Source organism: Ailuropoda melanoleuca, chromosome 9 (genome assembly GCF_002007445.2).
Source record: "Ailuropoda melanoleuca isolate Jingjing chromosome 9, ASM200744v2, whole genome shotgun sequence".
Lineage (NCBI taxonomy): Eukaryota > Metazoa > Chordata > Mammalia > Carnivora > Ursidae > Ailuropoda > Ailuropoda melanoleuca.
In genome coordinates this window covers 102159500-102181249 of record NC_048226.1, presented here as the reverse complement: position 1 = coordinate 102181249, position 21750 = coordinate 102159500, and the positions used below count along the sequence as shown (strand labels likewise).

At 64.4% G+C, this 21750-nt stretch overlaps 3 protein-coding genes across 3 annotated transcripts; all 3 read left to right on the top strand.

The window, feature by feature from the left end:
* Positions 1–223: 223 nt before the first annotated feature.
* On the top strand, positions 224–5983 carry LOC109490001 (maestro heat-like repeat family member 5). The gene is made up of 9 exons (XM_034668531.1): positions 224–373; positions 1248–1391; positions 1615–1734; positions 2190–2339; positions 2499–2621; positions 2737–2813; positions 3502–3637; positions 4659–4754; positions 5340–5983. Exons 1-9 carry the CDS (start codon positions 224–226, stop codon positions 5604–5606), a joined length of 1263 nt encoding a protein of 420 aa, XP_034524422.1. The 3' UTR covers positions 5607–5983.
* A 983-nt stretch (positions 5984–6966) lies between these two features.
* On the top strand, positions 6967–12379 carry LOC117803801 (maestro heat-like repeat family member 5). Its single transcript, XM_034668530.1, has 9 exons — positions 6967–7173; positions 7426–7575; positions 8187–8341; positions 9408–9552; positions 10299–10483; positions 10842–10979; positions 11161–11272; positions 11506–11649; positions 12170–12379. The coding sequence occupies exons 1-9, from the start codon at positions 6967–6969 to the stop codon at positions 12377–12379; spliced, it is 1446 nt and encodes a 481-aa protein (XP_034524421.1).
* A 180-nt stretch (positions 12380–12559) lies between these two features.
* LOC117803800 lies at positions 12560–20634 on the top strand. The gene is made up of 6 exons (XM_034668529.1): positions 12560–12656; positions 12864–13063; positions 13215–13370; positions 14720–14842; positions 19907–20009; positions 20189–20634. The coding sequence occupies exons 1-6, from the start codon at positions 12560–12562 to the stop codon at positions 20305–20307; spliced, it is 798 nt and encodes a 265-aa protein (XP_034524420.1). The 3' UTR covers positions 20308–20634.
* Positions 20635–21750: the final 1116 nt, after the last annotated feature.

Here is a 21750-nt window from a genome sequence, read left to right as displayed (position 1 = left end):
GGAAATGCCGGCGGGGTCAGGCCATCGTGGGCTCACCAGCCTCTGTCCTACAGGTAGGGGGTTGCCAGGGATCAAGCAGAAGTAGGCATGGCCAGAATCACACTTCGAGGGAGCCCCCTGGCAGGGTGCTAGAGGGTAGCACCCCCAAACCTCTCCTTACCTTTTGGGAGTAGCTTGTCTTCTCTGCTCACCCACAGGTGAGCACCATCCTGGGGGGTTCCTAATGGATTTGGTGTCCAGCTCCCCCGGAGGGGCCGGGTGGGGCCCAAGCACTGTGTTCTGCCTGCAGCTCATCTGGAAGGAGGTGGCTAACACAGGCATCCAGGAGCTCCTGGAGCCCTTGAACCTGGAACTCAAGCAGCCTTTGGAGAAGGTCAGTGCCTGGGCGGGGCAGCCCAGGGTTTCCTGTGTGTGCTCAGAGACCCCCACGAGGCTCTGACTCTGGCGGAATACATGGCTGCTGAGGCCCCTCCCCACTCCCCAGGTGACTGTCATGATCCGAACCTCTGGGTACAGGGACAGTGCCAGGAAGGCATGAGGGGTGCCATGACCACAAGGGCGCGGTGACCTGGTGGCCGCTTCATGTTTCCTGAGCACTGTTCCAGGCCCCAGGGATGCAGCCGAGGCCAGGACGACAGTGCCTGCATGCACGGGCTTTGCACTCTAGTGAGGGAGCCCCACTCAACAGCGGCGTCACCAGTGAAAATCGGGAATGTCCTCTGTTCAGTCTGTTGGTCCGTGGAGAAACTACTCACTATCCTCAAGAGAAAGATAAAGAGGAATGCTGGATGACCTTGAGTGCAGTGTCCTGTACCCACAGTGAGGTTGGGGTCTGGAGGGGCACAGCTCTGCCCAGGACACCTGAGGCGAGCAGGCTGGGAAGTCCAGTGTGGCCAGAGGGCTCTGTCCAGGGCAGCACTCAGGCTCAGCTTGGTTGTGCCTGGGGGCCACAGGAACAAGACAAGGCCCAGTCCGGACACAGGGTCTGGGCACTGCCCTCCCGGAGCCACAAAGCTGGGAGCTCAGTCTCCGGCTGCAGCCCCAGGCCCAGCAAGGAAGCAACGTGAGGTGGGGGTGGGGGGTGGGGAGGAGCTGTGGGGACCCCATGTGTCTGTCTCACACAGACAGTGGGCATAGCAGCCGGGGACAGGGGCCGTGCAGCTTGGGAGGGGGCTCAGGACGAGCTCCCCAACTTCATTCACCCCTCACCCAGTGGGGGGCTGCCCCATTCCCCGCTGCCGGCCCAGCACCTGCTCCATCCCCCCTCCTCCCAGACCTTCCTCTTCCACATTTACGGGCTGATCCTCAAAGAGTGCGCCAGTGAGGAGCTGGTGAGAAGACGCGTGGCCGACCTTCTGGAGCTGTCCCACCAGTCAGCCAGCCAGCGGGAGGTGCAGCCCTCAGCCCCCAGGGCGGACCTTGCTACTTGTGGGTGGATGACCCTTCCACCCTCTACAGCCCGGCTGGCGGCCCCAGTGGGGTGCAGGCCCTTCAGGGCTGGGGTGGGCTCGCCTGCCTGCCTTTGTAGGGCACTCAGGAAGAGTGGGCAGGAGACAGCAGGCACATCCCGCACGGCCCTGTGGGGACCAACTCACAGGGTCCTTCGGCCCGCAGGGCATCGCAGCGACCATCGGCATCGTGTCTTCCTCGCACCTGCAGGCGGTGTGGACTGTGCTGGAGCACCTGGGCCGTACCAGGTTCCTGAGGACCGCCTTCATGTCCCCAGACTGCCAGGTAGAGAGGGCAGCCTGGGGGCAGGAGGGGCCAGGGGCCTGGAGATGTCACGCGGGCGCTCGGAGCCGCAGTCTGCTCATTGGAAACGGGACCGCTGCCCTGCCCACCTCCCTGAGACCATCTCGGTTCTTGCTGGGGCCTGGCAGTTGTGAGCCTGGTCCCTGGGGCCCCACACATGTGATCCAGAGCCTCTGTGGGGTCTGACGGTCAGGAACCGTGGGCTTGCCCTGACCTCAGCTTCCTCACCGGGGCACGTGCCCCGCGGGTCTGTGTGGAGCACGTCTATTGTGCTAGTCCTGGGCCCCTTGCTGGGAAGAACAGGTGCGCAGGGACACTGTGAGGCCCCGCCCCGCCTGGAGAGGCAGCAACTCAGGCCGGAGGGGCGGGAGAGCAGAGGGCTTCCCGGAGGAGGGGCTGGCACCAGCGCGCAGGGCTGACCCGCTCCCTGTCCGCAGCGGCCGGACCCCGACGGGCCCTGGAGATGGGTCGGCAGCACCGCCCTGCTCTGCTACGGCCAGATGGCCCTGCACGCCGGGGAGCGGGTTCTGTCCTGGGTGGACGACATCATCTCCAGGATGGTCTACTGCTTCTCCTGCAGCTGCTACGTGAGCCCCGCCCCGGCGCGGGCCGCAGGGGGGCACGGGCCGTCCGCGTGCGTGTGCGGGAGCCGCCGGGCCTCCGGGCCTCCGGTCGGGCAGGCGCTCAGGCTGTGCGGTGGGGGCCCGGGACCGCGCGCTGACGCCGCCCTGACTCTGCACGGACAGGACAATATCCTGAAAACCAGCTTCCTCTCGGCGGCCGTCATGCTTACGAAGGCTCTCAAGCAGGGGAACAGAAGCCAGAGCTACAAATTCACTCAGATCCCAGAGCTTATCCGGTGCCTCCTGGTGAGCGACCCCTGGGGACCTGCGGCAGCTGCTCCCAGGGCCAGCCCCCGGGACACGGAGGACGAGCGAACTGGGCCGGAAGTGCCCGCCAAGCACCTCTCGCTCTGACCCCCAGTGCGTCCTTCAGAAGGAGCCCAACTTCCTGGCCACCCTTCACAGGCAGAAGATCATCCTGGTCATCGTGGGCCTGAGGTAACAGTCCTTCAGGGTCCAGGAATGAAGACAGGCCAGGCCCTTCGTGTGTGGGGTGGGGGTCCATGTGTGAGGAGACGGGATGTGAAGAAGGCCACAGTGGGTGGGCTGGCCCTGCTGAAGCCAAGCCACACACCATCCGGGACTCCCCAAGACAGGTGCTAACCTTGGCACAAGCGGAGGCCTGACCTGGTCACACTCTGAGCCCTGATCCTGGTCACACCCTGAGCCCTGATCCTGGTCATACTCTGAGCCCTGACACTGGTCACACTCTGGGCCCCGACCCTAGTCACACTCTGAGCCCTGACACTGGTCACACTCTGAACCCCGACTTTGGTCACACCCTGAACCTTGGTCACACTCTGAGCCTGACCTTTTTCACAGTTGACCCCTGATTCCATTCACAGTGCTGACACTGACCGCAGAATAATTCCCACGTTTTCTCACAAATAAATGTCTGTGAACCCAAGCGAATGAATTGGGATGGCCTCCCCCAGTCCAAATGAGCTGTTTTCCCTGACAGCATCCCCCCACCAAGCCGGAGTCTAAGCCCTGTCTGGACTCCAGACCCACTTCCAACTTTCAAGTTGTGAAAGTCCCGCGCTGTGGGCAATCTGTTCCAGCCAGGTCTCTCATTCCAGCACCACGGGCTCTAGGAAGAAGTCCGGAATCTTGGTGTTTTTTCTAGCAAGCTGCGGCCCAGTCTCCAACCCACGGTCAAGTCCCAGATCCTGCAGACGTGCACGCAGAGCCTGTTCGCGCTCCCACCGCTCGAGAAACTGAAGAGCTGCTTCCCTCCGCTGGACCCGGCCCCGGACGTCATGGTGACTGCCTGTGCCCGCGGCCGCTCGCCCGTCCCTGGCTGCTGCGTTCTGGGTGTTGGGCTGGTTTGTGTGTGAGCGAGGGGTGCACTGGAGAGAACTCTGGTCCAGCCGGCTTTCCTCCTGGCTTTGCCACAGTCCTGTCTTGACTCTGCAAAAGCCTGAGTCTTGCGGTCTGTCCCCGCGACGGGGCTCTGCTCTCCACGCTGCCGCCTGATGTTCTGAGGTTCAGGTGGGACAAGGCCGCAAAAGCGCTCCCCGAACGTGTGCAGCTTCCGACAGCCAGTCCGTCAGCTGCTGCCCTAGCAAACGCTTCCCCGCCAGTCAGGCGCGGCGTGCTGTCCCCCCAGAGGCGGGCAGAGACACACACCCACCCGCATGCCACCAGCCAAGCAGGTCACGAGTGCCCAGACGGCGGGCCAGTGTGCTCTCCGTCCACGGGGAAGCGGAGTCCTGGTGACCGGCCTTCCAGCACGCACCGGCAGGGGAGGGCACATCTTCACCAGCCCGGGCACTGCTGCGGCTTCTCGCCGGTCCTTAGACGCTTCCCGATAGGCTGAGATGTTCTCCTGTTTCTGGTTTGCTGAGCGTGTCTATCAGGATGGATGTTGGATTGTGTCAAATGCTTTTGCTATATCTGTGGAGAGGGTCAATTCCGACATGTCGCGTTATCGTTTTCCCTCAGTGCAAAGTACTTTCTGGTCTCAGTCTCAGTGCTGGGAGGAGTACCTAGGGTGCTGCCCGAACAGCCGGTCTGGGGCGGTGTGCGCACAGGAACGTCTGCGGCTCCCTGAACTCCGCTCCCTCCTGGGGTCTCGGGGACATGGGTGCTGTCCGTCCTCACCAGGAACCGGGGAGGACAGAGCCTGGCGTGGACGTTATAATCATCTCCCCAGGCCCTGCAGGGAGGAGGGACCAAGCCCTGGCCGGGGCCAGTTTCCTGGGTCCCTGGGAGATGGACGAGCGTGTCAGCCAGGGAGGGCCGACCCCCGCGGTCTGATGTGGGTCGCGGCCTGTCCCATAGGTGCTTTACAAGAAGTCCATGCAGGCACTGGACCTGCTTCTCCAGAACTTCATCTCTGAGAACAAAAACATGGACGAGATGTGCTTCCTCCTGCAGGTGAGGGGTGGGGTGGCACAGGGTGCAGAGCTGAGGGCACCCACTGCCCACCTCGATCCTGGCCTTGGCGTCTCGAAGGTCCACTCGGGGTGGGTCCCTCGCACACAGGAGTGGCAAGAGGGCCAGGTTGGCAGGTGTGCCCCATGCCGCTGACCCAAGTGCTCTGGGGGCTGTCCCTCTCTTATGAAGGCAGAGTGGGTGTTTCAGAGGTGCTAAGGACCCTGCAAGGATCAAGGTGACCCGCTGACCTCACCTTCCAGCACCCCTGAGGGCAGGGAGGGGCAGACTCAGGGACGGTCGGTCTGCGGGCTCTTGCACAGCCTGGGGACACAGGCCCTCAAACCTCCCGGCTTTCCTCTGTTCCCCCCGTGGCAGCTGAGGCTGAGCCAGGGCTTCCTGGATCACGTGGTCCCAGACCTGGCCTCACCCGAGGGAGCTGGGCTGGTGACCGGATACGGAAGTGTGAACGGTCTGGTGGGCGGGACTGGCTATGGTCATCCGATTGTCACTGAGCCCCAGCCGCCTCGTCCAAGGCCAGGTCCACGGTGCTGACTGGGGCCATGGGCTCTCCTCTCCCCGTCGCAGCACACGGAGCCCTGGCTGCAGTCAGACAAGAGCCATGAGCGTAAGCGGGTGGCACAGACCATCTCCCTGCTGCTCAAGCACGCGGTGGACTACGGGACGCTCACCGTGAGGGGCCGCACCCAGCACCCAAGGTGGCGGGGGGCGGGGGGGCTGAGGGAAGGGAGGAGCAAGGAGAGCCCCCAGGGTGCTCCAGCTTCGGTGCTGGACCCACCTGGCCCTGGCTCCCGGTTCTCACAGTCAGTATTCACCAAGCGTCTGGGCTGCTAGGCACGGTGCTGGGGGACAGGACGAAGGCCCTGTGGTGCCGCAGTCCTGGGGCAGAGGTCACAGTTCAAATAGGGCGGTCGGGGAGATCTTGATGGCAAGGCTGCCTGGGAGCAAAGACTTGAAGGAAGCTGGGGAGGGAGACTGGGTGGTGGAGGGAGGGCGTTCCGGCTGAGGGCAGAATGCAGGCCAACGCCTAGATAGGCCTGGCCCACGCGATGCCGGGCCCAGGATGGATGGACAGCGGATAGCAGGGGCACGCGGGAGAACATCTGGATGCCAGGCTGGGCTTCAGTCTGCCCGGCCTCCCCAGGAAGAGGCCACACCCCCCATGCTGGGCCACCACCTAGGGCTGCTGGCGCTGCTGTGGCGGGACAAGGACCCGGTGACGCGGAGCCACTCCCGCCAGTGCATCTACCTGCTCCTCCAGCTGCTGACCCAGCAGAGAGGTGGGGGGGCGGGGCGCGGACCCCCGGGGCACTGGCTGCTGGTCGCTCTGCCTGCTGAGGTCGCGCCCCTCCGCAGGGAGCACGGAGCAATTCATGCACTTGAATAAAATGAAAACCTTTGAAGCAAAGGCCCGCAGAGAGTCGGAAATGAAGTTCTACAACGTGGTGAAGGTGGGCCTCTCAGAGCTGGAGCGGGGAGGGGTGGCACCACCCCCCACAGCCCCGGAGCGCCGCCCTCCCAGGGCCCCCATCCCTGCCCCTTCTACAGCCCATGCAGGGGGCAGGGCAGCTGGAGCCAGGCCACGGACACTGCACCCTCTCACCTGTGATCTGGAGGTGTGGCAGGGCCCCCCAGAGTCAGAGTCTAAGGTTCTCGTTGACGTCTGCCCTCTTGGCGCCCACTCCCCTGGTGGCCTCTCCTCTGTGGCTCCTCACCGGGCAACAAGTGGGTCTGCTGGGACCGGCCCGAGTTTACCTCTTCCTCCGAGTCCTGGCCTCTGCCCTACCTGCCCTGGGTGTGTGCTTCCCAGGCTGGCCCTCCCTTCAAGGTGGACTAGGAGTCAAGGGTTTGGGTTCAAGTCCGAGCTCTGTCTCCAGCAGCTGGGGGGTCTCTCAACACTTCCCTGCTTTGGTTTCCCTGCCTTTCCAAGCGAGGGTCGCTGGGCCCGCTGGGACGGGAGCCGCAATTCCTCACCACCTCCGTGCACGTGGATGGTCCCCGGGAGCCCCTCCCTGGGAGCTGGGCGTGTGGAAGCCTGCTGTCTTGGTGGGTTCCCTGGAACGGAGCCTGGAACAGGAGCAGCAGGGCAGTTACGAGGATGAAACTGTGTGCTCAGGAGGTGTGAGGGAAGCAAGACGGGGCAGGGAAGAGCTGAGGGGAGCGGTCCCAGCCTGACCCATGGGAGTGTGGTAGCATGAAGTGCACCCCCACGAAGCTGGGACTGGACCCTTGTACCCCGACTCAGTCCCTGGCTATGGGCTGCAGGTGGGGGCACCTGACCCCTGGACGGAACTGCTTGCTCCCATCATCATCCCTTCCGGGGCCGTGGCAGCTGGCAGCCCGTAGCAGCCACGCCTCCAGCCACCGAGCCAAGCTGGGGTGTGGGTGCACCAACGGCCCGGTGGGGGAAGGGGGAACAGGCAGGGCCCCTTGGGGGTCCCTGCAAGTCTGCGCACCTGGCATTCATCCCACCTCGGAGGAAGAGCGGCGATCCCGCCCCGGCCCCGTCTCCGAGCCCAACGCAGGAGACCTGCACAGCTGCAGGGAGGGACGGCGCTGCAGTGAGGGAGGGACGGTGCTGCAGGGAGGGAGGGCTGGCGCTGCAGGGAAGGACGGTGCCCCTTTGGCCCCTCAACCCCGCCCCCCGGCATAGGCCTTTAACAGGAGCCTGACCGTGGCCCAGCACACGCAGCTCCTCCTTGCGCTCCTGGAAGGGCTCTGCTCGCACAGCCGTCCGCAGTGCGACCTGGCCGCGCAGCTGCTCCTGACAATCTTCGAGGACCGCAGCATCAAGGCGGAGCAGGTGCGCCCAGGCCCCGTGCAGGAGTCCGGGGAGGCAGCAAGCGGGCCGCGCCCCCCGGGGGTCCGCATGTGCCTGGCCGCGCACCGGTCACAGCACCGCGCCCCGGACATAGCACTGCGCCCCGGAGGCAGTGGGTCCTGAGTAGGCTGGGCCCTCAGCACTATGCAGCCCTGCCTCCTGCTGCCTCCTCAAGGCCCCAGGGCCCTGCCACAGGCAATCATGGCGACAGCCTGCCCTGCTCAGTCGGTCTTACTCGGCAGGAGAGGATTCCCTGCCCAGGCCTCCCACCCCCCCCCCCCCCGGGGATTTCATCGCCTTGGGTCTGGCTTCCTAGTCCCCAGCCCACACAGACACTACTGTCTCTCGGGGCTGCCAGTCCCATTAACCCTCCCGGCCCCAGGGACGAGGGGAGGTGGGGTGAGGCCACGGCAGTGGCGGGCAGCACTAGCTCTGGGTCCGGCCCGCGTGCAGATGCCTTGTCGTGGGGCGGGGACCACGTAGCGGTCAGGTACCTGCCGAGGAGCCCATGACGGACTCTAGCCCCGGCCGGGCACTGAAGGGGGGTCGGGGGCTGCTATGAGGTCCACTCCCCGCTGCCCTTCCATGCGCAGGTGGCTGAGGTCCTGCAGGGTCTGTTCCAGGAGCTGCCCTCCATCGCGTTCCAGAGTGTCCTGCCGAACGCAATGAAGGTGGTGACCATGCTGGGGACTCAGTACACGCAGGAGACAGTCGAGGTGATACTGTCCCTGTGTCACCCCTCTGACAGGTAGGTCTCCTGCACCCACGACCCAGAGGCAGACACCTGTGCCTCGTCTGTGGTGGGCGCTCCCAGGCCACACTCTCCCTGGGCAGACTCTGCTCCCGGGCAGACAGCAGTGTGCACGACGTTCGCCTGACTTTCCTCTCCCTCCCAGACTTCAGAACCAAGGCTGGGGTGGGGGGTGCTGTCCCCAGAGCTGTTCCAGGCTGAGGGGTTAAGGTGGAGGCTCCAGCAGTCCCAGGAACGGGGCTTTTCAGCATGGAAGTGTCCCTCAAACTCAGAGTCCTTAGAAGCCACACGGTAGGGGACCCGGGGGTCAGCTGGGTGACCCCAAGATCCTAACTGACCCTGTGCAGCCGCCCCCAGCTGCCCAGGGCCCCAGGCCCCCCACACAGCCCCACTGCCCCTCGGGGCTAGTGTTAGGTTTCCAAGCTCCACCTGGGGACGTCAGCTGGGCCCAACAGCAGGAGGCTGGAGCCCAGGACAAATGCGGGGGCCCTGGGCTGCTGAGAAGCCCCAATCTGAGCAACACTGAGTGGTGTGTGTGCGCTCAGAAGTCTGAGAGGTGCTGGGGGACCAAGGTGCCCCCGGGAGCGTCTTGGGGAGCACCAGCCCATCACAAGGCCACACAGAGTCCCTTCGACCGGCAGAAGGGCTCCCAGGGGTGCAGGTCCATGAGCCCCGACTTCCCCAGGGAGACATACCCATGTGGTGCCACTTTGCAAGTCCATCTGTTTGTGGGCCGCCCAAGGGGTGAGCCCCACATCCCCAGGGAGGAAGCAAGCTGGGGAAGTCACATGGCAAGGGACTGCAGCAAAGTAGGAATGAGCACCAATGTTAGGAAAAGCTACCTTGTGCTCCAGGCTTTAAGCAGGGGCCCCCACCTTACTGGCCATCAGGATACAGCCTTCTGTACCTCCCAAGGGAAGGGTTCCCCATTCCCGAAGGGCCTGACCATCTCCACTTCCACACGGCTGGCAGGTCATCCCGCTGTCCCGAGGGTCGCGTCCCACCGGCCCCTCCACGCTGTGGGGCCAGCCAGCTGGCAGGACTGGGCTCCCTGCCTCCCCAGACAGGTCCTACCCCTGTGGAAGGCCCTGGCCGGCAATACCCGACTGGCCCGCAAGGTCCTCACCATGCTCTATAGGAAGCTGAAGCTTCGGCCCTCCAAGGACCTCATCAGGCTAAGCCAGCAGACGGAGCTCATCTCCCTGCTGGTGAGTAGCCCCCCCCCCGCCCCCGCAATGGCATTGTCATTCAGCAACCCTGTGGGATGCCCGGGGTCTCAGCAGAAGCAGCCAAGACTCTTGAGGCAGAGCCCCAGAATGGGGCCAGAACCCCTGGGACCCTCTCAGCCCCAGCCAGGCATAGGCAGCAGCAGCCCAGGCCCGGGGGGGGGGGGCTGAGTTTGCTCCTCCCAGCTGCTCCACTCCCAGTTCCTCTGCTCCCAGCTCCTCTGTTCCCAGCTCCTCTGTTCCCAGATGCTCTGCTCCCAGCTGCTCCGATCCCAGCTCCTCTGTTCCCAGATGCTCTGCTCCCAGCTGCTCCGATCCCAGCTCCTCTGCTCCCAGCTGTTCTGCTCCCAGCTCCTCTGCTCCCAGCTGCTCTGCTCCCAGCTCCTGTGCTCCCAGCTGCTCTGCTCCCAGCTGCTCTGCTCTCAGCTGCTCTGCTCTCAGCTCCTCTGTTCCCAGCTGCTCTGCTCCCAGCTGCTCTGCTTCCAGCTCCTCTGCTCCCAGCTGCTCTGCTCCCAGCTCCTGTGCTCAGCTGCTCTGCTCCCAGCTCCTGTGCTCTCAGCTGCTCTGCTCCCAGCTCCTGTGCTCCCAGTTCCCGTGCTCCCAGCTGCTCTGCTCCCAGGTCCTGTGCTCCCAGCTCCTGTGCTCCCAGAAGCTCTTCTCCCAGATGCTCTGCTGAGTGCTCCAGTTGGATGTCGCCCATCTGAGCCCGGCTCTGTCGCCCGCTGCAGGCCCTGGGTACCATTTATGAGCTCCTGTACACTCGGGAGTACAAGGCCACGGTGCGCTGGGCCTTCGCGGGGATCCTCATGGGTCTGCTCACACAGCTGCATTACCTGTTTGAGCTGGACGTGGTGGAGGGCATCTCAGACTACCAGGAGGACATCCTGGAAATAAAGCCCCTCGGCCCCTGCAGGTGAGCTTTAGTACTGGGCCACAGGGCCCAGACCTCTCAAGACCTCAAGCCAGGCCCTCTTTCTGGTTCCACACACCCATGGAACCCCTGGTGGGCACCAGACCCTAGGCTAAGTGCTGGGGACCCAGAAAGGAATGAACTCTGGCCCCACCTGAAGGCTTGCAGTCCAGGGTGCGGAGCCGGGGCACAGCAACCCAAAGGCAGCAGGAGCCGGAATCCCCAGACAGAGCTCAGAAGGTGGCAGCTCACCCAGGCCGGACGGGAGAGGGAGGGCGCAGAATAGGACCTTGTGTTCCGGTTGGAGAACCCGGCCCTGAGCCCTGGTTCACCTCCTCTAAACACCCCCTCGTGCCCCTAGGACCTGCCTGGAGGCCCTGAAGGGTCTCTTCTGGACCACCAACTACTGGGAGGTGTTTGCCTACCTCAAGCTGCTGAGAGGCTGGGAGCTCTTTGAGCACTTAGAAACCTACACAGATGGAGTGACCCTCTTGGCTAGGTGAGCGCAAGCCTGGAGGGGCCTGGCCCCAGACAGCATCCCTCATGGGGCCCCTCCTGCACCCCGTCCTGGGACCTGGACCATGTCCCTGAGTGAGCAAGGTCTGTGGGGGAGCTTGGGGGGGGGACTCCTGGCTAAGGACGAAGACTTCAGGGCCCCGTGTCTGCCTCTCGTCTGACAGGGCCATGGTCCACTACGACTGTGAGGTCAAGGCTGTCTTGGGGCAGGCAGTCATCTCCCTGAAGAGCCCCGAGGAACGGGACAACATTGTGGCCATCCTCATCATCACAGAGGTCCGCCCCTCCTTGGCTCTGCCCTGCCCCGGCTCCTCACCACTGTCCTCTGACCCTTATGGTCAGAGGATTGGGCTTCCTCTCGTACCCTCCAGTATAGGGGCACCCTAACTTCTGCCGTCCACGTCAGACCTGCTCGCTGCCTGGAAGTGCTTGCTTATGCCTAACCCCCCATCCCATGCTGTGCTACAGGCCAGTTTGCCCTGGCAGCTGACTGTGCCATCCCTACTCAGTTTCTCAACAGCCAAGAGCTCACCCAGTACGTGTCTCGGAGAACCTTGGACAACTTGCTGAGCCTGGGCCTGAACAACCCCAACCAGCTGGTGCGGGCCATGAGCCTGAAGGGTCTCAGCAGCACCCTGATGCACCCCAAGAAGGTGCGAGGAGGGGCTGCTCACTCCTATGCCGGGAAGACTTCAGGGAGGAGGAGGCATTTGCGAAGAGCCTCCCCCTTGGGTCCAGCTAGAAGGGGTGGACGGGGAAGGCAAGTCAGGCCAAGGCGGGAGAGGGTGGGAGTGTTTGGGAAGCCCTCCTGTACTGCATAGAGCTGGGGATCCTAGGATTTCTGGGCTGCCTCTGGGGGCCGGGACTCTGGCCTCCTTACCTGACAGCCACGCCCGCCAGGGGGCCGGTTCCTACCCCACCCGGCACATGGAGGACTCACACCTGGCTGGATGGGGATGACGGTCCTCTGCCTGCCCTTCAGGCCTTCCAGAACATGTCCACGCCCCACAGTGCAGGCCGAGGGCCGGGGCTGAGGCCCCTGCTGCGCGTGCCAGGGAGGCGGGGTGGGCTGGGAGCGGTGGAGGTGACGCGGGTGGAGCGGGAGCAGGAGCAGGAGCAGGAGCAGGAGCAGGGCAGACCGGGGAGTGGCTGCGTGTCCTCCCCGCCCCGCAGGTGGTGCTTCTCCGCAATCGGCTGGCCGGGCTGCTGGACGGTTTTGTGAAGCCGGAGCCCAAGGACCTCATGGGCCTGATGGAGATCCTGGGCGACATCCTGCACCGCCTGGGCCCCCAGGGCATCGGGCCCGCCAGCCTCAAGATGGCCCAGCACCTGCTGCCGCTGTTCGAGGATGTGAGGGCCGCGGGGCTGCTGCGCAGCCAATGAGAGCAGCCGAAGCTCCCCCCCAGCCAATGAGAGCAGCCGAAGCTGCCCCCCAGCCAATGAGAGCAGCCGAAGCTGCTCTGCCTGCCAATCGGAACAGCTGAAGCTGCTTTCCACCCTACCTCCAGCCCCGGGGCTTGTGGGTCAAGTCCCCTGGAACCCCGCGGGAACCTGGCCCTCAGGATGGAAGGTTCTGGGAGGCCTCTGGGCCGCCTCGACAGTGACCTTGCCCAAGCCACGTGCCCCTCCACGTGGAGGGCGGGGGCCGAGGGTGGGGGGGGTACCGGGGGTTGGGGAGCCGGGCGGGGTCCGTAGTACAGGGGTTGGCGCAGCCCGTGAGCTGACGGCAGGAGGGGCAGGAGGGGCAGGAGGGGCGGAGGCCGCGGTCTGCCAGGCTGGACCCCGGCCCGAAGCCCGGAGAGTCCCTAGCCGGCCGGGATCGCAGAGCTAGAGAGCGGCAGGTCTGGCTGCAGGGCCTGCGCCCCAGCCCCCACCCGGCGTGTTCGGGAGCGGACGTGCGGCCTCCGCGCAGAGAACCCACTGGGGAGCCAAGAAGCCAGTCCAGTAGGAGGGCTGCAGCCCCTGGAGGAGGTGGCGGGAGGAGCTGGGACTGGCCAGAGAGAAGGCAGCCCCCGCTGGTGGGACGGGCCGGAGTGTCAGCGCTGGGGGGGCCACCGGGACAGCAAGGTCAGCGCGGTGCCGGGGTGCGGTCGACTGTCTGGCGAGCGGGCGTGAGGGCGCCTCGGCCGCCGCGAGTCTGGGGGCCAGAGAGGAAGGGGAGAGAGGGGGCGTGGTGGGCCGGGGGCAGCCGGCGGCTGAGGGCTCCCCACCCCTGCAGGAGCAGGCCCCGGTGCGCGGAGGAGCCATCTTCCTGTTCGGAGACGTCATCTACAGCGGCGGCAGGAAGTACCGGCAGGTGCTCAAGAGCTTCGCCTTCCAGGCCCTGGTGCCACTGCTCTTCCATCTGGTGGACTCCTGCCCCAAGGTGGTCATGGTGAGGGCCCGGCCTCGGCAGCCCCCACCACTACCCAGGCAGCCCTGCCTGCTGCCCTGTCGCTCATGGCCGCCTCCTCCCCAGCCCCTCCCGAGCCCTTAGGAAGCTGCTTCTTTCTCTCTGCCCATACCCCAGACCATCGGACCCAGGAGCCAGCCCTCTGGACCCTTTGCTGGTGGCCTGATCGGGCTAGGAGGCCCCCCGCCCAGGGTCTGGCACCGGGCGGCTCCTGAGGACCCATGTGGCTGAGTGAAGGGGTGAGCAGAGGGGTGGATGGGAGACAGGATAAGGCAGCGGTGCGGCCAGGTGGGAGGTGGAGGGTACAGATGGGAGTTCAGAGGAGAGCATCGAGGTAAGCCAGAGAGGCTGCTTGGGGGAGGCTGGCCAGTAAAGCCTCAGGAACTGCAGTCTTGGGTAAGCTGCCCTGAGGCCGGGGCCTCCTGGTGAAGGAGGCAGCAGCATTCTCGGAGCCAGCAGGAACGAACAGGAAGGGGAAGGCTGGCCCGGCTGGGCGGAGGTGCTGGAGGAGAGCAGTCTCGGGGGGTCAGGGGCGTGAGCACCTAGAAGGTGGACTTAGGAGGAAGCTGAGGGCTTTGGAGTGAAGACCAGGGGGGCCAGTCCCCCCTCAACTCAGCAAAGCAGGGAGAGGCCTGCTTGGGAACAGGCCTGTCTCAGCTCAGGCCGCTGCTGGGTTTAGGGTGGGGTAGGGCTGGTCCCCTCTGAGGTCTCTCTCCTGGGCGTGTAGACCGCATCTTCTCCCCATGTCCTCATGTGTTCGTCCCCCTGTATGTGTGTCCAAATTTCTCCTCCTCGTAAGGACACCAGTCAGATTGCCCCAGGGCCACACAGGAAGCCCGTTACCTTAATCACCTCTGTAGAGACCCCACCCCCAGACAATCACATTCTGAGGTCGAGACTTTCTGAAGGAGTTCTGAGACTAGAGGCTGTGGTGACTGGGTGATGATGAGTGAGGGGCCAGTGTTCCTTCCCTGGGTGCCTGTCCCCCAGCCCCTGAGAGAATCCCTCAGGGTCAGGAAGGAGGCCGGGATGGCCAGAGAGACCACTGGCCTCTAGAGTTTTCCTGTGATTAGAGCAGGATGCCCACGGGGCGTGGGGGGTTGAAGACACTATTGTGGGGGTGCCCCTTGTCCCCGTGGGTGCAGCCCCCTCGAGGGCATGGGCAGGCTCCTGGCCTGGGCATGGCTGTGCACAGGGTCCTCACTGGGCCTGGGGCCCTCAGTGCCTCTGGGCCAGTGCGGCTGCAGAAGGCCACTCCTCTTGGGGTGAGGCCAGGAGGGCACTGCTGACGGGGAGGGCTGAGACCTCCCCTCCCTCCGTGGCACCCACAGAACACAAAGCTGACTTTCCTGCGCTGTGCCATCCTGCTTAAGTGGGAGTTCCGGAAGGAGCTGTTTGGGAAGTTGGCGTGGGGCCACGGCCTGGGCGCCGAGAACGACATTTTCATCTACATGGTAAGGCTCCAGCGGGGAGGCGAACAGGGACCATGCACCCTTGGGGGCCTCTGGGAATTGGCTGAGCCCCGGCACCCTCTAAGGGGCACCTGGATGGGGCGGGCTTGGTGCTGGAAGCCCTTTGGGTGGCGTCTGACTCGGTCCCGCGGGTGTGTCCTGCAGGCTGGCTCCATGGGGGCCCTGTAGCCCCTGGGAGGGAGGCAGTTCCCATGGCCCCCACGGATGCCCCCAGCACAAACATGGGGAGGGCCCTGTAGCTCCCGGAACCCGGGACCACCCCCCGACATTCCTGGGCCCACATCCCCTGTGGAGGAGGGATGCGAGGAGGTGAGTGAGCAAGAGACCATAGCTCTGATTTCTAGCAGTCGGTGTATTTCTGAGTCGGCCCGGCCTGGCTGGGACCCTCCCTGCTGCTCAGGGCCTGCGGTCCCAGGCTTTTCTTGGGCTTAGCAGTGAGCAGGTCGCCACACCTGGCCCACGCTGGACCTGGTGGAGGTGTGCGGGTAGGGGCCCCGCCCAGTCTGGGAGACGGTGGGCGTTTCCTGAGGGGGAGGGAAGGTGCCCAGAGAGAGGGAGGCCGGGCTCCTCAGGGTTCCGACGGTAGTGCCTCCCATGGGTGCCGCCTTGCTGGGGGGCTGGGGGGCCAGCGGGGCCTTTGTGCTGAGTTCCCTGCCCGCCGAGCGTGGGGTCGTTGGTTTTGTGCTTCGATGCGTGTGAATGATGAACTCTCTTCGGGCTCCGGGGGCGGGGTCTTGGCCAGTTATCTGTGCTGTAACTTTTTTTGCCCAGTTTGTGACTTTTTGACTTCGCTCACCGTGTCTCTGTTCGCGCAGAAGTTTTGAATTTTATGTAGGCAGACGCGTTACTTTGCTGTGGTTCATGCTTGAGTCTGGTTGAGAAGCCCCTCGCTGGGGGCTTCTGGGTGGCTCAGTCGTTAAGCGTCTGCCTTCAGCTCAGGGTGTGATCCCAGCGTTCTGGGATCGAGCCTCACATCAGGCTCCTCCACTGGGAGCCTGCTTCTTCCTCTCCCACGCCCCTGCTCTCGCTGCTCCGGGACAGCACTGGTGCGAGGAGCTAGACCTGCAGCTGGCGGGGGGAGGGGGTTGTCCGGGTTGGTTGTGCCCCCCCATTGAGTGCCGTGCCAAGCTCCCTGCCCAGGGGACATGGGGTGCTGGTGACTCACTGTGCGCGGCGGCTCCACGTGGCACCAAGCTGTCCCCAGAGGCGAAGGCTGTGGGTGCCCGCGAGCCGGCTGCGCCTCGACGATTACGGCTGTGATGGGGGCTCCACATCTGTGTCCGTCTGCATCCATTCAGGGGAAGGCAGGGGAAGGCTGGCAGAAAGTGGGAGGTGGGGTGAGCTTGGAGGGACGTGGGGCAGCCGGGACAGTGTGAGTACATGGCACAGTCGCATGTGTGTGGCCCTAGCAGGAGAGGGCACTTTTCTCAGCCGGGGGCCATGGCCTTGTGAGAGCACGGCCACACCCCTCCGGGGCGAGCAGCCCTCCTGGCGCAGAGCTCACTGCAGACAAGCCCCCTGAGATGCAAGGATGGCACACGTGGGGAGGGGTCACGGGAGACCCAGGCAGACTGAGCCTGGGGGAATGGAGCAGGGCCCCCCATCTCCCCACCACCGCCCAGTGAGTCAGCCGGCGCCACCCGGCAATGACGACACCCAGGGGCCCAGGTTGGCTCTTACAGAGCACGCAACAAGGACGGGCCGGAGCCGAGAGAAGGCGAGCTGTCGTGGGCGCCAGGGCCTCCCGCATCGTGTGTGCTTGGGCTTCGCAGGCCGCCACCCCCGCGAGAGGCTCACTTGCCTTCTGTCCACCTCTGCCCTCCAAGGCTAGCTCTGACCCACCCTCGGCACCCCTGCTGGCACCGTCCTCCTGCCCCCTCCACAGCTGGCCCGCCTGGCCGTCACTCCTGTGTCTGGCTGTCTTCTCATGAGCTCCCGTTGTCCCCAGATGTAATCGTCACCCGGTGGGCTGGTACCTGTACCGAGTGGCTCACTTCCCCGGAATTCTAGCATCGAGTCTTGTTACGGGTGTTTTCTTTTTCTTTTTTTTTTTTTTTTTTTAAAGATTTTATTTATTTATTTGACAGAGAGACAGCCAGTGAGAGAGGGAACACAAGCAGGGGGAGTGGGAGAGGAAGAAGCAGGCTCCCAGAGGAGGAGCCTGATGTGGGGCTAGATCCCAGATCGCCGGGATCACGCCCTGAGCCGAAGGCAGACGCTTAACGACTGAGCCACCCAGGCGCCCCATTGTTACGGGTGTTTTCTGACCGTGGCCCGTGGTGGGTTTCCCTCTCTTGCATCTTGTCGTTCTGGACTGTGGGTCTTTCTCTTTGTGCGCCCCATTCCGAACTCCTTCGTGCTGCCTGCCCCAGGGGTCCCAGGTCAGTAGGAGATGGCTCTGATGTCTGGGTTCAGAGTTGTCCCAGGTGCCAGCCGTGTCTGTGTGCCCCAGGTCCTCACGTGCCTCTGTGCCGTGTCGCCGCTTCTCAGGGACTGTCTCTCCTCCTGTTCCTCACTCAGGCCACGGGAGAGACAGACTCCCTTTCGGTTCCCCTCTGCCCTCCCTCGGGGCCTCCCAGGTCAGACTGCCACGGTGCGTGTGTGCCGGGTCTGCGGGCTGCTCCCCCTCCCACGGACGTGTGCCCCCGGGGGGCTCCGGCTCGGGTCTGCCCTGCTGCGTGCTCTGCCCCGCGAGCTGCTGAAGAGAGGTAGGGAGTGCGTGGAGCGTTACTACTCCTCATCGTACCGATTTGTCGAACGGCCCGTCCGCGTTCCTAAGTTACACTCGTGGATTTCAGAGTCCGTTTCCCTGCACGTGTACTTGTGTCGGGTACAGACGTCTTGAGACGCGTGGGAGTCTTCACCATGGGCCTCAGTGTGACCACGGGGGTCCCGGGGGTGGCTCAGGCACGGGGGAGCGACGTGGTCCCCCCTGCCTTCCACTCCGGGGCCTTCCCTTCCTGCTCTTCCCCACGGAGACGTCCCCGGGTTTGCAGATTTTCCCATTTTCACACCTTCCAGGAGCTCTGGAGTTTTGCCCAAGAGAAAGCGGTTGTCATCTTGAGCTGGCAGGGCCCCGGGACGCAGTTGTCTCTGGACGCGTGTGGTCGGGTGGTGCGGCCAGGTTTGCTGGAGGCTGGAGCTCCGTCCATGGTGACGTGTATCTGCCACCTGCCGACTTTGAGCCACTTGCTGTCACTTACTATTCACTTTACAAAACTCTGCGCGTTTCCCAGAACTCTTCCGTGAAGTGTCTCAGGCCGCTGTTCCTGTGCTGCTGGGCCGCCGTCCCGATACTTCCACCGATCCCTGGGGGTGGGACTTCTGTCACACTTGAGACACGCGGGTGACGTGTTCTCCAGTCGTGATGCTCACGGCCCTCCACGTGGCGGCTCTCTTCCTGCATCCCTGCGGGTGCGCTGCTGGGCCCCGTCCCGCTCAGCCTGCGGGGGTTCCCTTGGCCATGGGAACTGCTCCACCAGCTTGAACCACACGTCTGTTGTCTCCTGACTCTGGAAGCCGGGCTCCCTGGGCTCGTGCGACGTCACTGCTGCCCGCGCGGTGCTCCCCCTGCGTGGCTGTGTGGGTGCCTCCCCTCCTCCTGAGGATACTGCATGACCCCATTTAACGGCCTCGCTTCCAGGGGCCCCATCTCCATGTACAGTCCCATTCTGAGGCCTTGGGGGTTAGGACTCAGCGTATCTTTTTGGGGGACGCCGTCCAGCCCGTCCTGCGGCTCATGACAGCCCCGCTCGTTCCAGGGAGGCATTGTTACCATCGTTAGTGGCGTTGCTTTATTGCCCCAGTTGTCACACCTGGCCCGGCCGGAACTTGAGTCCTTTCTCTCATGAGCCCTGTCCCTGGACCTTTCTTTAGGCATCCTTGTTTCTGGGAGTGTTAGAATGTTCCAGACCCTTCCTAGGGCTTTTCCTCTCCAAGACACGGGATCAGCTGCCTCCAGGAAGTCCTGGCGTTTGAATGGAAAGGGGCACGAGAGTCCAGAGTCTGGCTGAGTAGGCTCGCGGCCTTGGGGGTGGGCCCCCAGAGCGGACACGGAGCAGGAAGCTGGTTGTCTTTTTAACGTCACGAGCAGATGGCCAAATTCGCAGCACGTGGCTTTGTGACCAGAAGGGGAGTCCGGTCATAGCGGGTCCAGGAGCTGGAAGGGTGACTCGTCTGTGGGGCTGCCTCGCTTCTGGACCTGGAGGTCCCAGCGGCAGTGCTGGTCTGACGTTGGCTGAGGGAAGGCGGCTCTGAGGGGGCCAGAGAGAGAGGGTGACCGGGCCAGCCAGGGGTGGCCTGGAGTTAGCATCCCACGGGGAAGCTTGGCCTGGCGTGCACATGGCAGGGACCTGCGGCTCTCTGTGGGAAGTGTGGGCCACAGGGTGGCCTTGGGGGCTGAGGCGAGGGGAGAGCGTGCGGCAGTGTCCTTGGTAGTGCATGTGGCAGGAAAAGCCAGTTCAAGCAGGCTTAGATGGCAAAGCCAACTGTCTCTAACCCTGGAAAGGCTCAGAGGACGTGGCCACGGAGCAGTTGGCACGAGCGGCCGGGCGGCGCGTCCCCGCCCACCTCATCAGGGTGGGCCCCCCCCCCATCCAGGGCCAGCTCTCCCCTGTTCAGAAGAGCAGCCGCACGCCCCGGGGCGTTCACCGCACAAGCGCAGGAGAATGCGCGAGGCCGGTGGTGAGGCCGGGCCCCAGTCCTGGTACAAAGGATCCCTGCAGGCCTCCCTGCCTTCTCTTGGTTCTGACTCTGACTGGCCCTGAGCCCATTGCTGACGGTCTGGTGGGAGGGGCACAGCGGGCTTCCTGGAGGACATTCGGGACAGTGTTGGGTGGTAACCATGTGGAAGGTCCCAGATCCCTTGACGCAGGCTCCCACCCAAGGGGTTGGGTGTAGGAGCTGCTGCCCCAGAGCCAGGGCTCTGCCACCCCCCTCCCCCTCTTCCCTGCAGGGGGTCAGCTTCTGGGGCCCACTGAGGGCCTCGGGCAGAGCCAGGTCACAGAGGCCCAGAGCCATGGGGTCCCGTGTCTTCCCCCTCCCCAGGTGGAGAGCAATTTTGGCAACTACCACCAGTTCCTCATGCAGGCGTTGATTTACCTGGCCAGCCCCCACAAAAACCTGAAACACACGGCCATGAAGTTCATCGGTAGGTGCTGGCTCACGCTCCTGTGCCTTCGGGTCAGCCCCACGAGGGGCAGTGGTGCCGGTCCCGTAGCGTGGACAGTTCGGTCTCATCGGCCAGGCACTGACCTCCTGTCCCTGCCAAGCTGCCCTCCCTAGGGCCACAGAGGCACCCGTACCCACCGCCCTCCCTCCCTGACCCAGGGGGCATCCTGAAGGAGTACTTTACTGACCTCTGCTTTTCCCTGAAGAAGAGTGACCTGAAAGTCCTCAGGAAATGTGAGCCCCGGGGGCCAAGGACATGGGACCTCTTTGTCTCCTGATTCCTAAGAAGGCCCCTCCACCAGCCTGTCCCAAGGGCGGGGCATCATCTTGTCCTTGAGACTACGTTCCAGGACAGGGCTGTGCCTCCCCATACCCCGCATGGGCTCCCGGGACAGGGCTGTGCTCCCCCATACCCCATAGGGGCTCCCAGGACGGGGCTGTGCTCCCCCATACCCCACAGGGGCTCCCGGAACAGGGCTGTGCCTCCCCATACCCCGCATGGGCTCCCGGGACAGGGCTGTGCCTCCCCATACCCCGCATGGGCTCCCGGGACAGGGCTGTGCTCCCCCACACCCCACAAGGGCTCTTTCAGCACCCACACCAGGCTGCCCCCCCGCCCTCCCCACCCGTGGGGCCGTGCGTCAGACCCTGGGGTCTCTGCTGCAGACGTGCAGGTCCTGAAGCAGGACCCAGACTCCGTGAGCCGTAGCTTCTACCAGAGCTTTTCGGAAGGCATCAGTGAACTGTCCCACTTTGTGACGCGCTGAACCCTGGCCGACGCTGTGCGTGGTTCCTGGCATGTGCTGTGTTATTTCTCTATTAAATGTGACAGAGTTCCCTTTGGCCTCCCTGGGGTCGGCCTGCCTTGGACCCTCCCGCCGTGCCTCCTCCGTGAGGCCAGGTGGCCTCCTCTCCAGACCCAGAAGTGCAGGACACAGGGCCTCAGCGGCTCTACTCTGTCCTTCGGTGGCATGATCCAAAGCCTCTCCTGCTGCTGCTGAGCCCAGAGCCTTGGGGGTCGGCCTTGACCCCACCCCCAGCTTCCCAGTGCTTCCCAGATCCAGTGAGCCCTACTCCTCAGTGTCTGGAATCTCCCCATGTGCCCCTCCCCGATCTAGGCCCCCCAGTCTCTCCTCCTGCAGCCTTTCCTCCTGCCCCATCCGTGACCCTGAGACACGGGATCTGGTCCCCACCTTCCTGTGCTGCCTGGCCTGATGCCTCCTCTCGCTCGCCAGCCCGCCTGCTCAGCCCTCTCTAGCCAGTGCCCAGGTGGGCTTTGCAAAGCCTGCCCTCCTGCTCCAGACCCCAGGGAGGGGCCCTTCAGCTGTGTCCTGTGGCCCCCTTCCTCCCTGGGGCTGTTCTGGGGATGGCATCCGCGGCTGCTCAAAGTTCTGGACATGTGGTAGTCGCCTGGTGAACGTGAGTCAGGCCAACGAGTGAAGACGATGCCTGGGACGCGGCTCTCGTCCTCCCGAGGTGCCGCGGGCCTGCTCGTGCAGGTGCACCCTGGCAGCTGTCCGGAGGCCCAGGACCCCCCGAGACTCCATCCAGGAAAGTGAGGGGAGCGGAAGGAGAAGGGCGAGCTGGAAGCCAGCCTGGAGGACGTCACCAGTGAATGGTTGGGGGTGGAAGGCACTGTGCTGGAGCACTGGAGCCCGCCTCGGCAGGGGGTGCTGCGCAAACGCAGCCAGAGCCCGCCCTGCAGCCAGCTGCCAACGGGG